Source organism: Emydura macquarii, unplaced genomic scaffold (genome assembly GCF_026122565.2).
Source record: "Emydura macquarii macquarii isolate MOO-44397 ecotype Brisbane River unplaced genomic scaffold, CSIRO-AGI_Emac_v2 contig_1644, whole genome shotgun sequence".
Classification (NCBI taxonomy): domain Eukaryota; kingdom Metazoa; phylum Chordata; order Testudines; family Chelidae; genus Emydura; species Emydura macquarii.
The window spans coordinates 8,659,366-8,676,766 of record NW_027131781.1 but is presented as its reverse complement, the minus strand read 5'-3'; the positions used below and the strand labels follow the sequence as shown (position 1 = coordinate 8,676,766).

The 17,401-nt window shown below is 41.0% G+C and overlaps 1 protein-coding gene across 1 annotated transcript in view; it reads right to left on the bottom strand.

Annotated features, from left to right (window-relative positions):
* Positions 1-2,105: 2,105 nt before the first annotated feature.
* The window catches only part of IGF1R (insulin like growth factor 1 receptor), a 239,732-nt gene continuing 224,436 nt past the window's right edge, over positions 2,106-17,401 (bottom strand). The window contains exon 21 of the mRNA XM_067555614.1: positions 2,106-9,793. Coding sequence (XP_067411715.1) covers positions 9,427-9,793 — 367 coding nt within the window. The 3' untranslated portion in view covers positions 2,106-9,426. The remainder of the gene's footprint in view (positions 9,794-17,401) is intronic.

The window sequence follows — 17,401 nt, the reverse complement described above, 5'->3', positions numbered from 1 at the left end:
TCTCAAGAAAATGGTATTAAAAAGGTTACATTGCCTAACCCTTATAGACTTGTTAAAAAAAAAAGTGAAATGAAATGTCAAGATACAAATTGCTTTAAAAAGCCTTTTGAAAGTTTGTTCCTGGTGTCCAATATGCGGGTAGGCTTTGTACAGCTTATATAAAACGTTGCATGGATGTGCATGTTTCTGGCCATGCAAAATTTTAACTTCATATACACAAAAGGGGGAATTCCCCTCCTCCCCCCCCCAGGCCAGCAGAAAAGATCAGCCACACGAAACGTACATATAAAAAGCTCTTATTTGTGGATGACAAAGTCCATGCAGTGCTCCCATCTTGTGGGCCTTTAAAATCACCCCCGCAAACTTAAAAAGTTTCCCTTTTATGTGCCAAACTGCCATCCTCTCCTCAAATAAAACACAAAGCTTTTCAGTGGTGACCCTTGCATTTGCTTTCAGGAACCACCTTTGAAAGGTTTAGTCGGTGGGTTTTTAGGGAGAGCGCTGTTGTTTGGCAGAAAGAAGAAGACTGTTTCACTTCCTGCTGGTATTGTGCACCTGCGCATCCAAAGCAGACCTACAACTTCCTCTGATGAATTAGGGATTACAACAGAAAATGGATTTTTCCAATTTGGCAACAAGACGGCAGTTATTAATCTGGATTTTAACCACCCTAAAAGAACATTTATTCTAGACTAAGTGTCCATGCCGTCAATGACAAAGGCAATCCCTAGACAGCATAGCACAGGGAAGAGCCTGTCTCTCAGGTTGGATGTTCTCAGGCCATTCAGGGCTTTATAGATCAAAAAACAACAGCTTAAATTCCCCCAGTGCTGCATGCTTTGTCATGGTGACAGCAGATTATCCCACTTAGGAAGTAGGCTGCTGCATTCTACTCTAGTTTCAACTTCTGAATGGATTTAAACGAGTCACTTCTCAAGACTAATATTGCTGGAATCCAATCTCACTCCAGTAAAGGCATGGATCATGGTAAGAAGGCTGGTATGTGAGAGGAAAGAACGACTTCCTAGCCACACTGGTGGAAAAACGTGTCTTGGTCACTGCTGCCATTAGATCATCAAAAACAGCTGGGAATCAAACCAGACTCCTTAACAGTGACATGCCTTCAGCCAAATCCCTTCACTGCTCTCATCCATGTCTCATTCACAGCCAAACACATTAAAATACACTACCATGCTATAGTCTCTGGACTGGATAAGACAGGGGCATGAAGTAGGGGGTCATTGTTGCACTGAAAGCACCTCAACACACATTTTCCTTGGTAACCTCACTAATGGCTTCACGTACAAGCTGAGTAAAAGGGGAGACAGAACAGCCATGATATACCCTTCAGGAAACAGCCATTGGGGCAGGAAAGGAATTATCCAGCTGAACTCTGAGATTTCTCCAAATGAAAGATACAAAAACAACCTAAAGGCAGCCCAGTGCTCTCATCAGGTATCATATCAACACCACCTCAGCAACAAAGACAGCAGACAGATGGATCAGCACAGAAGCCTGATCTTTATCCAACTCCAAGCTATGATCATCATGCCAAAAGTGCAGTCTGTGTTGTAAACCCTGAATGACAAGGGTCAAATGAATCAAAAGCATGACTCTACCAATCCAACAGCGGTCTTGCCACAACCTTTTCCATCATCTTAGCAGAAAATGCATTTAAGGTATTGGTTGATCATTAAACTGCCAGCATCTAGAGATGAGTTTGAGCAGAGGCTGAATACAGGCTTCCTTCAAAGAAATCAGCACCTTGCCTTCTTCAAAGGAGTCTATAACCTCCACATGTAAAGGACTCAAGTCTCCCAGGAGCTTCAGCAGTGACACTGTCTGGAACTAAAACAGGGAAGGCCTGGCACTTATATACCAAATAGATAAGATACCTTAAAACTGACCCTGAACCGTCCTACCTTAAAGGAGTACTTTTATTAGATTTATTTATTTATTTTAAACGGAAACCCAGGGTTATTTTACAGAAACCCTGTAGGGGGCAGGGGATCAACTAGAGGAGAGATGGAAATTTTAGTTTTCTGGGACTATACTTTCTTTGCTTACGTTTGGATTAGTAATAACAAAATCAGAAGACAGACAAATGCATACAGAATTCTTTTATTTAACTTAAATCATGTAGTACTGTAACTACTAGAAAAAAGCAGAGTAAGAGAAACTAAAGGAGCCTTAGCTTCAGCCATTCAAAATAGACAAAGTTTCTTTTTTTCATAATGTAAAGAATCCAGAGTATATCGCAATAACAGGAATAAATTCTTACAACAGAATATACAAAACCATTTTGAAATTTTTTCATCATCTACTGATTCATTTTAATATAAACACAGGAATTTCTTTAGGAATAATTTATACACAGCAAGTCTTTTTTAATGTAATAAATTGGCCATGTTATTACTGTTTTAATTTTTTTTTTTAAAAAAGCTTTTTTTTAAACAAGAAAACTTGGTAAATGTATTTGCAAATGCATCAGTTCCATAGCGCTTTCTAGTTTTGTTTTTGTCCCAGAGGTAGACAAACTCTGGCCAATCCTTTCAACTCAAACCTCACTGGTTCAGAAAACAGAAAGATGATTCTCAAAGGCATCTAAACCATACATAACCTTCAAAACGTAGGGGAGGGAAAAAGTTCAATCTAATTTGGAAAAAAAATCTTCAGTATTCTTATTTAAATAAAAATAAATAGGGACCCTTCCTTGTTCATCTCAACAAAGCTCTACTGGTGCTAGATATCTACAGAAATCATATAGGCTGCATACAAAACCATCATATTTGAAGTGATAAGAAATCTGTAAACAGTTTTCTTTAACCAACTGGTAACTGTGAAAACTGCCTTTCCTCATGCTGTCTATTGTGCAGTCATATCCTTCAACCCGCCTGTCAACAAGAAAAAAACCCCCAACTGCATCACAACAGCTAAGACTGCTTAGCAGCAATACCTATTCTGTATCCACAACCAATGAGGTTCTTTCAATCCATTAAGTAAACTGCACTATACAGTAAAGTGAAATGACCAGTTAAGATGATCCCATCCCAACCAGAGGGTTCTGGAAGACCAGGATACTGAAGATACAGAACATTTTCCCAACCTCTTTACTTACTTTTACTGTACACTGGGACACAAAGCTTGGGAGGAAAGGGGTGAACCATGAGTTGGACAATTAATGATCCTTTTTGGCATATTGTAAAGCTAACTAGTAAACTGGTACCATCAAAAAAAACCTGATCATATACAGACACACCCACACACAGACACAGGAAAGTGCCTTTAAATTATTTTATAGGCATTTATAAACTACAAACATTTTATAAAATTATTCTATGTATTATTATTCTACGTACTTACAAAATGCAATGAAACATTTAATTAGTTCTTGTAAACCAGATCTTCGTCAACTGACTACCCGTAATCTACTGGACTTAAAAGCCCTGTTGAAAATGCTAATGGATTACTAATCACCATAATGCATATGAAAAAGATGAACACACGCGCTCATGCACACGTACTATTGATAGTCATATGGTACTTGCAAAACAGATTGACTGAGAGCTGATGCACTTCAATTCATATTGACCAATGACATCTGTAAACCTCCTGGTAATGCATTTACCTCCACAGCTGAGACATTAAGAGGTTTATTTACAAGTAACAAATGATTAGAGTTATGATGCCTGAGGCTTGATGCTGTCTCACATATCAAGCTCTGGACTACTGCAAACTTCAGCCAAGTCCTGTGTCTTTGTGAATACGTATTTCCATTCTTTGTTCTTTTCTCACCTCTCTCTACGCTACCATTCTGAATTCCAAGTGACCTGGTTCTTAAATGAACAAAAAGTAACTTAAATGCTATTACTGACAATAACCAGTCTTCTCAATCGAGGCACTGCCTGAACCCCTCCTGGCTACCCACAGTTCTGTATCTTCAGCACCTCTGGCAATTAATGTTTAATCTGCAGGTCATCCTTTATTTGTAATTCTTGTTTGCACCAACTACTTAGAGTGCAGCTGCAATATCTGGCTTTCACTGGTTAATAAGGAGTGAATCTCTTGCACTTACCCCCATTGTTGCTTAGCCCAGTGAATAAACACACTGTTGACAAACAAAGTAAGAGTAACAGAAGAAAGTGTTACTTGTACTACTGGAATGAAAAGGTTTTGGTTTTTTTTTTAAATCTACATATGTATACCAACAAAAGGAGTGTCATTCATTTAGACTTGGATTGTATTCAACAACCCTCAGCAGTTCCCAGAGGATCTAATAGCAGTTCCATCTGGTGACCAGTCATCCTGGGCAAACTGGGCTTTTTATTGACACCAACAGGAGTATCAGTGCGAACAAATCTAGAGTCATACATCACTTAGAACCAGCTTTAAAGAACAGAGGCATCACATTGAAAAAGAGGCTTGGTGGAATATGTGTTGGCCTCAAGTTTTGCATCATACTTGGCTTCTGTCTAGTCTATTACCCCAACAAAAAGAATATCTTATTTAGTACCAAGCATGTGATGCTTCTGTATTTATATAATTGTCACCTTCCTTTGCAACCAAACCACCTTTTGTACCTCTGAAAGATTTAACAATGACAAAGTCAGGTGAGAAGAATGTCTCCAAAACTTAATTAAAAGTTTCTTGCTCCCTTAGTGATGCCAATTTGTTACCACTTTGTGTTCTGATATCTTGGTAGCCTCTGTCTGAATGCTTGTTTTGTGGGTTGCGTTAGGTAGTTTTTTTTGTTAATTATGCTCAGAAATGGGATCACTACAATTTTATTCAAACACAGCTGAAACGCTAAATTCTGCATACCAGGCAAGCCAGTGGTCTCTCAGGAAAAGGCAGCATTACAAACCATTTTATGCCAATATCAAGCCAACATAAATTCTCAGTTGTTCACATGCATAAACAATGTTATTTACTATCAAGGGAGGTCTGCATGAAAAGCCCATGTGGATAAAGCTATTGATGTGCTATTTAATGCACATAAAACATCAACAAAATGCTGTGGAAACCAATATGGAATTAGACTAGAACTGTGAGCAGAGAATACAATGGTATCATTAAGGTGGTTTGGTCCAAGAGAGCTGACTTTGTCATCACCGGTGCATACTGTGTTTAGTCACATGACTGCCTTTCATTTAAGTGCTTTCGAAATGTTTATCATAATGGGTATTATATTGTTAGTGTTTTTTCCTAATATTTTCTTTACCACCTACATAACAATTTAAAAAAAACCCATGAACTTGGACAGTTTTAACAAAGCCCTCATGGCCAGCTGAAAGATCTGAGGATCTCTAGTTGGGGAAATCAACATGTGCATGAGAGAGGAGTAGTCACTACACCAAAAGGTCACTCGCAAACTGGGGAAGTTAAAAAACAAAAGGAAACCCAGTAAATCTGAGATTTTGTTGGTTTTTCTGGTGTTGGAAAGAAACGCTGCCTCCAAAGACAAACTCGGAAGTTCCTAACTGCAGCACTGTATATTCAAGAGGCCAAGCACCACATTATTCAGATACCACAACTAACACCTGCATGAACAGCTGCCAGAATCAGAAGAAGAGAAACATTACATATCATGTTAATGGCAGGCTTGTGTTATGTTAGTTCTGTATTGCTTGTAAACCAGTTAAGCACGGTCAGAAGGAAGTCAGAATTTGATGGCCAGGATTGGGCCCCTGGAAGTCCAATTTTGTTCCCCCCCGTCTCCCCATGGAGGATTCGGGAAGGGGGTTCCGTATGGCTAAGGGAGCTTTTGTTCCCAACCTCTGGGCCATGGCCAGCCCCCGAACCGTAAGAGGAAAAAAGGATCAGGCCCACTGAGACAGGGACCCAGCCAAGCGGCAAGTCACGCCAGGCTCACCATTCCTGATCACAGAGGGGCACGCTCCCATCAGAATTCACAGTTATGAACTAGGTGTAGAGGGGGTTGGGAGGGACTGAAGATTTCCACTGGCACATTCAAAATTCCCATTTAACGTTTAGTTTTGAGAAATCCGTGCTCTCGCCAAACAGGTGCAGCAAATGTAAAGATCCCAAGTTGTAAACTCAATGTAGTGTTATTAGCAGGTAGCCTGTGATATTTTTGCCCTGTTTGATTGGGTCAGGAAAGCCATGTTACTGTTGTATTTTCCAATTCATTTTTAGGTATTGATTCAGTCAAATGTCCTTTGGGTGGTTGTGGCATCTGAGAAAAGTTGTCAAGAATAACTTAGCTCACTCTTAAGGATTAACAGAAAGGCCATTTGCTTCATTCTAACAACCCTCTACCTTCAAACATTGTAAACAATTGGCTTCCGTAATGAATTTGCTGGATATAAAGCACTCTGCTGAACTATGACTGTAAGGACAGTGCATTTCACAGCTTCCAAGACTCCTTAAAGAATGGTGGTCTTAAGTCAAATGATTCTCAGGTGTGTCTCCTCCCCGCCCCAAAATAAATCTTAAAAATGCTATGAAAAAAGGCCAAATTGCTATAAAATAAGATGAGAACATCCCTCTGAAGTGACCCTTTGAGAAAAGTAGCAACCGCTTCTCTCCAAAACCTAGAGTATGTGGTTTGTAGAGTGAGTGAGGGGTTACCAGTACCAATGGCATCTCTATCAGCTGCTGAGAAATGTGAGATGTATTTTTTTTTTATATATACACATATAAAAAAATAAGAGTGAGGTAGATAAATGTTTGAAAAAAATCAAAAACTGTCCCCGTCATACTTGAAAACCCTCATCTCAGTATTTAATTTTATTATGGGGCATCTCTACAGTGATTTAAACTGATATCACAAAAATAAATAAAAAAAAATCCTACATAGAATACCTTCTTAATTAACTTTTTTTTGTCTTTTCTTTAAAGGGAAAAAAATAACTATGGGACAGAGGCAAGAGAAAGTGGGACCCTAAAACTACACAAGCAAAAAGCACTACAAACATTTTTTTTTTAAATCTCCAGTCACAACTAGCAATCAGTATATTTTAATTCTTTGTTCTTACTCAAAAAATTTAACTTTTCCATCCCAGAACCACCTCTTTACTGCCATCACTTGGTTAGATCAGTGCTAAACAAGGGGTTACATGCTTTAACTAACTTAAGATGAGCAACTGTTATGGCTCCTTTGTTTTAGACTTACAGCAGGGCCCGCAACCTCCTGCCCCCTCTCCTCCCACATTCATAAGGCTTCCTCAGCCCAACAAGCAAGCTAATATTTCTCTTTTGTGCTGAAGTTTGGTCTATGGTCAGAGCAACAAGCTTGTACTTGTACAGGTTTCCATAGCTGCCACATTTAACTATTTGCTAGCAAATCTGGTGGCCCCCACCCACGTGAGAGCACTCAGATCCTCCCTGACTTATCTCAACAGCATGCCAGTGTCGGGGCCGCTGGCAAATCGGGGGATCTTGAACAAGGTTCAGCGCAGAAGGTGGTCTTTGAACATTTTCCAGGGAGAAAGCCTAGTAGCTGGGATCTGCTAGATCAGAGTGTTAATGACCATAAACATAAAAATGCCTGGCACTGACAGCTCAACAAACTGAGACTAAACACAGCTGTCGCTCATGGGATGGAAGGGTTAAAATATTCATTTTAAAAAATAGAGACCCAAAAGCCTGGTGTCCGCTGTTGTACCCAACAATTAAAAAAATATATATATATGCGTGTGTCACAACCAAAACAAGAGGCAAGGGAAGGGGCTCTGACTCTTGTACAACGATGAATATGAACACTGAACAAGAATGTACTCAACATGGAACCTTTTTTCCCTGACCTGAGTTTGTATCGTGCCTTGCACTGTAACAGACTCGAGTGTTGCACGGGCAGAGGTTAGCAGAGGGAGGGAGGATAGGGTTAAAACCACCACCACACAGCACCACTGAAATGCTACTGGTTGTGTACCCCTTTTCCCTGAATCCCCTCAAGAGCCCTGTAACCCATACAGCCAAGATGTTGTAAAACAACTAATGGAAAAAAAAAGGAGGAAATGTATTTATAAAAACGCATTAAACAGTTCATGGCATATCATGTTACAGGGATCAGTTACTGGGAAGAAGGAAGTAAAGTTACACACTATAGTACAAAGCATAAGAAATTTGTTGGAGGGGGGCGGAAGGGAAGGAGGGCAGACCTGAAGGTTTTCATAGATTAAATCCACAAAGATAAAGAACAAAAAAAAAAATAGCAGCTTTTTTCTGTACAGACATATAGATGAGTATCTGAACTGTAAAAAAGTTATAAAAGTGACACAAAAGACAATGTGTATGCAAATGATCCATGGTCTAACATAGAACTGCAAGACCCTTTGAGAAGTCTTAATAACAGAGAGAAAAGGTCAACAAAGCGTCGTATGCTTGAATCCGATACCGCTTTTTGTCTTCTCCAATATTTGTTTCAATGCGTTTTCCTGCAAGCCTGAGGAGGAGGGCAGGCTGCAATGATGGAGATCCCTTCCGGTTCATTTCAAGCTGGTTTGTTGTTTTTGGCGTGCGGTCAACTTTTTGCACGAAATATATAGAAGAGTGTATGTGTGTGTGTGTGTGTGTGATATTTGGCTCACCACTGCCAGTTTTGTCCAGAATTCTTGGTGGGGGAGGGCAGGTGGAGGGAGGATTGTTTCTAAACCCCACCCCCCCTTCTCTCCACCATGAGAAAAAAATCATGTTTTGTCCAGTTTAAAAAAAGACCTAGACAATCTGATTTTTTTAAAATACCAGTGTATGATTGAATGGAGTGTATTGGTCAGCATTTCTTTTCAATGGAGCAGTTGATTACTGCACTCCTTTCCAAGCCTACAAAAACAAAAAAACCCAAAAAACAAAACAGCCCTCCCCCTCACCCCCCAAAGTTTTTTTTTTTTTGGCAAAATTTGGCAGCGTTGAAAATGGTAACAACCTTGGACGAATGATGGCCCTTTTTAAATTCTTTTACGTGTTCCTAAAAAGGTTAGAGTAACATTAAAAATCCAGTCTTTTCTTTTTCTTAAGTTCAGTTTTTATAAAGACCTACAGTGTTAGGCAGGTGCTTGCAAGGGCTACGGAGAGCCACCTGGCCTGCAATTTCTTTGATCTGATAAAAGTGCAGTAAGGTTGAACTTGCACGCAGATATGTTTCCCATTATGAATCAGAAAGAAAGAAAGAGAAAAAGAGAGAGAGACATCAGATCTCAAGTTTTCTGTTGCTATTAAGTGTTAACATTACAGTTTTAAAAGGCTGACTGTGTGCCCCACTGAATGGATCCTTTACTGAAATAAACATCTGCTCGTATATTGAACAAAGAAAAAAACTAACATGTTTACTGAAAAGAGGATTCTCCCATGTGCAGCTATGGCAGTTCTGAAGATCCACTGAGGTACAGTAGGCTTTTGAATATATTTTCTTTTCTTTCTTTCTTCCACCCATGCGTGTGTGTTTGTGAAATTCTGGTTTAAGGATCAGCAGGCCGAAGACTGGGGCAAAGGTAAGGCCCGTTCGTTCTTGCGCCCCCCGTTCATGTGCGCATACGGCTGTCTCTCCTCAAAATTGGCTCGCAGGACCACCACGCCTGGGCCATTCTCAGCTTTGTGTCCTGAGTGCTTGTCAGTGGGTTGGAGGGTGGAGGAGGGATCTAAAGGAATGCTCTCCATATTTTCAGTCTCCAGATCAAGTTCCTCAGTGTCTGGAGGCTTGTTTTCTTCACTGTAGAAGAAGGAGACCTCTTTGAATGCTGGATCCAGCTCATCCTTAATGCTACCAATTATTTCCAGGAAGGAGGGCCTCATCTTGGGGTTGTATTGCCAACACATCCGCATCAACTCAAACCTGGAATGAAAAAAAAATTGAAAAAAACCCTAGCAAAATACATACATATATATATTTACATCAGTAAGTGCTTTTAGAACCCTGAAAGATAGTCCATTGACTTTTCACACTGCAGTCACTCAATGCCTGCCATTGCACAACTCCCATCGCTTAATTGCCCTGAACAAAAGTAGTAAAATATGAAATACAACACTAAGAGTACAAGTCTCCTAACAGCAGAAATAGCCTATGTGGAATTACAACCTGACATTTTTTTTCCAGTTTCGAATTGGCAAGTTTGAATATGCTACAGGAGATGGGAGATATTCAGAAAGATAATTTCCACCAAAGTTATGGAGAAGAAAGATTAACAGATTTTAAAGGCCAGAGGGGAGACCATTGTAATTGTCTAGTTTGTCCTCCTGAAACCACAGACAGCTGACATTACGTCCAGTAATACATGCATACAGCCCAATAAATTATGAGAGAATTAAAGCATGTATGTTAGAGAAACATTCAATCTTGATTAAAGATTTACAATGAATTACATAAAATGGTTGGAGAGACTAAATAGATTGAGCTCTTTATCTCTCTCATTGCAAGGTGTTTTCCCAAACAATTCTTCAAAACGTTTTGTACGGTGTGGACACCAGAACTGGACACTATTCCAGTAGCACTCTCATCAATGGCATGTGTCACCTCTTTACTCAACATTCTCCTCGTTTTATTCAAAAACTATTAGCCTTCTTTGTCACAACATCACACAGAGATGATGTTCAGTTGGTTGACTACTCTGACTTGTTGGTACTTTTCAGAGTCAGTGCTTGCTCGAATATAGTCCCCTATCTGGCCTTAAGAAAAGAAAAATCACACCACATCAAGCTCCTGGAAAGCAAAACAGTGATACAATGTTTTCTCAGAGAGACAACCACCACCCTGAATGCCTTGTACCTTTGAACGCCGCTGCCCAGTTTTTTTTTAAAGCTCTCAATTGATTTTCATTTTTAGCCAGCGATACAGTAATATTTTAAGATCACCTGTTTTAATACATCTATGGTTATATCTGACAACATCCCAGACTGGCAGAACAAAACCACAAGATGAGACACCACCACACACAAAATGAACACTGTTTTTCATGACACTGCAAGACTGGATATTTCTCATGGATCAGTCTGTACTTTGAATGAAACACAACTAAGCATTTCATCCGCTGTTGGGTTAAGGGGCAGGGATGCCTCTTGTTCTTATGGCCTAAGCAGGCTAAGGGTAACACTAGGAGAAAAGGAAAATTAATATAAAATCTTCAAGCCAATGCACATAGCAACACAACCCAGAAAAAGAAACGTGCAACCTGGTCAAAGCAGTAACTTTTTACCATACTGAAATAAGGCTAGATTGCAATGTATGAAGCAAATCAGAGTCCTTCAATCAAGACTGGACAGAGTAGCAGAACAAACACTAGAAAGTACATGGTAGAGAACAATCCTAGAGCAGCTCTCAGAGGAATGGCCTGGTGACCCAGTAAGATTTCTTTTTTTCTTTCCAAGTGATTAAGGCACTACACTGGGACCCAGGCAACCTGAGTTCAACTCCCAGCTCTGCTAGGACTTCTTGCCAGATTACTTAATCGCTATGCCTCCATTCTGTAAAATAGGGATAATGTTCCCCTAGCTCACAGGGGTGCGGAGAGAATAAATCCATGAATTTCTGAGGTGTTCAGAGGGCTGTCCATAAATTTATCATCACTTTCAAGATCCACCCATCTCCTTGCAATACTCAAACACACTCGGACGCAAAATTAAGGATCCACCCCATGCCCTGATGAGTTATATAATTTACAGGTAGCCCCCAATGGGTTACTCATCTGACTACCAACAAAGATTGATTTCAATTATGCTAACTAAACAGCGTAAGCCTCTGAAAACAAGACTATTCTCAGAGGTCTGACTTATTTAAATAAAACTTTAGAATCGCAACTTGAATTTCCTAGATCATAGCCCTGGTCTATACTTACCTGGAGATTCGGTGGCAGTCGACGGGAGTTACGCAAAGTATGCAGAGTAGCTTGCCTAACTCCCGTCAACTGCTGTGCTTCTGTTCTGCGTGGCGTCTTCACGGCACTGCGCCGACGGCGACGCAGCGCTATGCCACTTGCTGGGGTGGTTTACCAGCGTCGACTTCCTGCTCGATTGAGCGGGTCTCTATTGACAGCTCAATCGATCCAGAAAGATCGATCTGACAATGGCGACTTTACCACCGTCCGTGTAGACACATGCCCATACAGTCAGCATCCTATTCCCCTATTATAATGTCTACAGGCATCTATCAATATGTAAATTTTCCCCAAGGTAATGAACGATTAAAAAGAAATAAATCAGATGTCCAAGAAACCATTTAACTCTCTGAAAGCTTGTCTCACACCTACTCCTGACAAAAGCAATTCAAATCAAATTGAAATGCCTATAAAAGTATTCCCTATTATGTAGGGTCAATATCCTTTGTCATCTGGGCTGAGTAAAATCCACTTTTGAAAATACATTACCCAAGTAACTATTTCACAGGAAATACAAGACTTTGATTTTTAAAGAGATGAATTCTGTCAGGTTAAAAATCAGGGGTATGTGCCTCACCCCAGCTCTGGCCCCTTCGTGCCAGGGCAGCGTAAATGGGCTCTGAGAACTCCAGATCTGGGCAAGCACTACTTCCCAGCTCGGACATCACGGAAGACAGCCACAGAATGCTCTCTGAAGATCCCTTCACAAGCCCAAGCATAAGGGGCATGCTGGAGGTTGGAGAGTATCTTTTGAGGTGTGACCACAGCACATGGTACTGCGGTGATTCCAGACAGTGCTGCATCCCAGAAGAAAGCCCAGGGAGGCTCCATAATTTAGAAAGACCCTTAGGTTTGTGTCAGGATATTCTCCAGTCTCCAAAGCAGCCCAGGATTGGTACAATACAAAGGGGACTTAAAGCCACTTTAATCCTGACTACCTCAGTAACTCCAATTAACAGCAATGGACGAATTTTCAACATCCAGTTTACTTTTCACTATTGACTCTATTTTTTGCACTCTATTCCACAAGGAAAACAGACTAGCTAGTTTCACTTTCTAGTTTTCACACGTTCACCCATCTCTTCACCGATGATTTTTTGCAATATTACCCTCAGTCATAGGTTTGTACATTCAAAAAGAAAAAGTCAGCTCCCAATAAATCTGCTTCTTGTCAGCAAGAGAGACAGACAGAATTGTTATTTTTACTTGTGGGAGGCACTGATACTATGGAGACAAGGAACAGATAAGAATGCTGCAATGTTTGGGTTGCAAACAGCTTGGAGGAATGTTTAAATCCAGAGAAAAATGACATGAACTGAAACATCGTTTCTTTTAGCCACAAACACATTTCTATTAATACTACATTGGGTACCACTTGATAGTCTTAAGAACAGAATCAGCTACCTGATGCCCTGCTACCCTTTAAAATATGCAAAGACCAAAAGCAATCCAGCAAAACAATCAGCAGTGCAAAAAGATCACCTAAATTACCAGCGGCTGTACCATAATAGATATGTACGCATATAAAAACATTTAATTTTTAAAATCTTTTTATATTTAGATTGAAGTCAACCTATAAAAATGTGTCTTCCCCACCCCTTCAAAAGAGGAGAAAGTCTATGACACATTTTATATTTATATTTATATAAAATCCATTTCTGTTACTTCATTGCTGTTTCCTCTGCAGCTGACTGCTATGTCCCTGAATAGAAGCATCAGCTGGGGCCAAGAACACTGGATATTCACTGGCTCACAGCCCTGCGGCCTAGGGGCAATGCTAAGGAGATACCACAAGCAGTGGAGTAATGCATGTGACATCAGCACAAACAAGAACATGTGATGTTTCTTTTAAGTCATTCCAGAGTCAAAAACCTTACAGTGCTTCCCATAAAAGGACATTTTTTTTTAAAAAAAAAAACTCTGTGGGATTGGAGGCCTTGTTTACACCATCCCACCAAAAAAAAAAAAAAAAAAAAAAACTTTCCAGGAGACAACTGGAAGAATTTACGAGCTGATAAAACTCTCTTTTTATTTTAAATTCATATGATTCTGAGGAATCGTAAGTCAGGCCTGGGAAGTTATTGCCCTTGTCAAGCAGCAAAATATTCAGGGTCCCTGAAATGAATTTTCACTTTCTGCATTGAGGCATTACATAGAGACATTGCTAGACAAGTTATATTCCTTTTTCATATTTTGAGCACCTAACATACACCATAATTAATCAATATATATTTGTGATATGCATCAGACTTGATACCTTATGACAAAGTCCGATGACAGCTAGGAACTTAGAAGGAAGAGTTATTATCCTGTTGCCTACTACGTCCTCTAAAAAGCACATATGACCTCTGTATTGGTGCAAGTGGTAGATGCTGGCTTTAAAATGAGCCCTAATCACAGACAAGGCAAGAATAAGAACTGTTTAAACTGGCTGGTAATGTAAGCTTCGTATGACGGAAGCCAGTCAAAGCATTCTTGCTTCAAACACAGAATTCTCCCTCCCACCCAACTAAACTAACTTTTTAAAATCCCAGCAGGAACACACTATCTATGAGCTTTAACAGTAACAAAACTCCTTGATATACAGTCGCAGTCTGATGCGCAGTTTACAGACAATTGCAGTATATAAAATGCTACTTACTTGGCAAGAGTAGGAAAAGCAGCAACACATCTCCTAGTTTATTACTAATGTCTGGCACCCATGTCCTATTGTATGGTCAAATTTGTGACATTATGCAAAATATTCCTTCCCCTTGATACCCAAACAAGTAAAACCACCTAAAAATGTCACTTCTTTGGCACTTAGTTCCTTTTCAAATACTTTCCACATCTCTGAATGCCAACGCAACTGCCTAATAATACTCAACGAGGTCTGTCTTTTAATGAGCACCAGGGAAAATCCCACTGCAAAATAAAATCTCTCACATTCTTCAAGTGTCCTTTGTTTCTGATCCATCTAGAAGTTACCGACTCTCTGTTACTAGAGGTTAGCAAAGCATAGCAACAAATAAGCGTGACTAACACGACATCCACACAGGCTAGAACGTCAGAGCTTCTTGCATTGTGTAGTGTGTGGGTGGGGGTGGAGGGAGAAAGGGAGGCCCTAAGAGAAATTAATGCATTCGGCAATAGCCCTGAGCATTACAATAACAACTGTCCATGTCAGTAGTCTGGATAGTTAAAGTAATAGATTATTAAGCGAAGGTTGTGGTGGGTTTTCCTGTGTAGCATTTTACCCCCTCCACCCTTTCTGAGGGAGCCCTTGTACTACACTGGACTCCCATCTACCACAAAAGAGTAAGCATGCAGGCTGCCTTCTCAGACATCAACTGCCCACAATTTTATTGTAGCTGCTTTCAGGATAGACAAATTTGGAGGAGGCGGCCCCACGGCTACAAGGGTGCTTTCTGCGGTGTTATTTATAATGCCTGATTCCTAGCGGCCTTTCGGGGCTTGCCACGTACACTCTACTGAGCACAAGCAGCGTACTGCCTTTCCTGAAGCAGGCTGACTTAGCTTCCTGGGCACCTTGAACTGAATATTAAAATACCCTCCATCTACAGGCAGATGACATTAGGATTGATGTATCTACATGGTGGCTGCACTCTACAACAATTCTCAATGGCTGACATGCCAGGTAATTAGATGCTTTAAAAGAAAAACTTTACAGTATTAAGGGCCAAAACCAGAGAGGGGGTGAACAAACCCAACATCCATCCTCCTCCACTGAAAAAGGAATTTCCCACATCTGACACAAGTCTCCATAAAACACTTGCCAAAAATTGCTTTGCACAAACTGAGGGTGTGCAGTGAGACTGGTACGCAATTTCAAGGCCATCTGCGCCCTAGTACAATGCACATAAATGTACTTCCAAGGATTTTCTTCTTCCTGACATACCTGCTGCTGACCAGAAACAGAATAAAGGTGGGGGAGAGAAATCTCTGTGCACTGACTGCTTCTCTATATGCACCCATGGTTATATAGAAGGAAGAGCTCACTAACTGGAGTGGCTGAGGTCAGGCCTGTGGAGACAAATTTGGGGCCTCAGTACATCATATTCTCTGGGACCCCCCCTCCCATTTCACTCTATTTACACAGATGTTAGAGACATTTTGGGGTACAATTGTCCCCCCTTTGCTCCCTGCTCATCAGCCCTAGCTGTGGTCACACGACTGGACATGGTTTGGTGATGCTGCTTTACATCATCGCATGCTGATGGTATGCATCATGGGCCATGGGGGACTTGCGAAGAAATGGCTCAGTGAGGAGTTAACAACTCCAAATAGACTCACTGACAGCCAAGCAAATGTCTGTGTGTGGAGCTGGGTTGAGGCGCATGCCTGGGGCTTCCCACACCCACAGCTATAAATGCTTTCACTTGGATTTGACCAGACTGGGGACTCTGTTGAATGTAAAAACAAGGTAGGCTGCGAGGGGGGTGGGGCAAAAACCCTGAAGTTTCAAAAGTTCAAAGTGCTTTTTATTTTCTGCACTTGAGAAGATGCGGAGGCATTTTACGCACAATCCAACCTGCAATGCCTCACTCACCTGTCTATCTCTGCCAGTGGAAGGAAGGGGAGAACTGGCAGGATAGATTCTACTTTCCTTCTGCCCTTGGAGGAAAGGGAGGTGGCAGCGGGGGGGGGGGGGCAGATTCAGAAACCATAAACAGGTGCATTCAGATTCTGAATCTGGGTTTAGCTGGTTATAGATCCAGAGGCAAGCAGCTGAAATTCAGAAGTGAATTTCTAATGGCCCTCATTAGGGTGTCGTGATCTGGCTTTCACTCTAGCCTGAAAATGACAGCCCCTCTGTTTATCTCAGGTCAATATGAATTAGCCCTGCACTGCAATACACTGATTCAGAAGCTAACTTTACTACACAGTATCTGAAGAATGGGAGAATTTAAGCTTGTGACCCTGACAGTTGATTCATCCAGTAATTACACCAAACAAACAAAGCACTGATTTCAGGGGTAGGATTATGAAGGATGGCCTTGATGTATTTAAGCCTGCCTCACTGTGTGTGTGGGAGGGGCAGGGGGGAGGGAAGAAGGGGGGGATAGAATAGAGGTCCTCTCTTACGGTCTTCTTCCAGCCCCATGTTTCTATCATTTCTATCTATATGCCAGGTTAACGAGGAATTTCTAAAGCTAAATCCCGTGCCAAGTTCATTCACATTGTACCACTTGCTTCCCTAGTGCTGCCTGAAACAAGATCATCTTACCTAAGTCCCTACACATGCCCAGCCCCTGCTGTGCAATTCCCATTATGTCAAGCATAACTTCAAAGCCATCTGACTGCCAGAAATTCTCCGCAGAATCATGGGAGGAAAAGAATGAGAGTGGGGGCATCAAATGGCAGTCAGATCTCCTCCTCCTCCTCTCACCGCCCACTGCCCACCCGCCTCCAACAACAAAACACTGAATGTCATCTGAAACCAAAGCAAGTCCTCCAGCCAGAGGCTCTTTTCCTAAGAATCCTAAGCAGCTGAGGCCCTTAAGTGATTGTATCCCTTCTGTGGGCCTCCAACAAATTTCAATAACTGCAAGATGGAGCATTTCCTTCCAGAA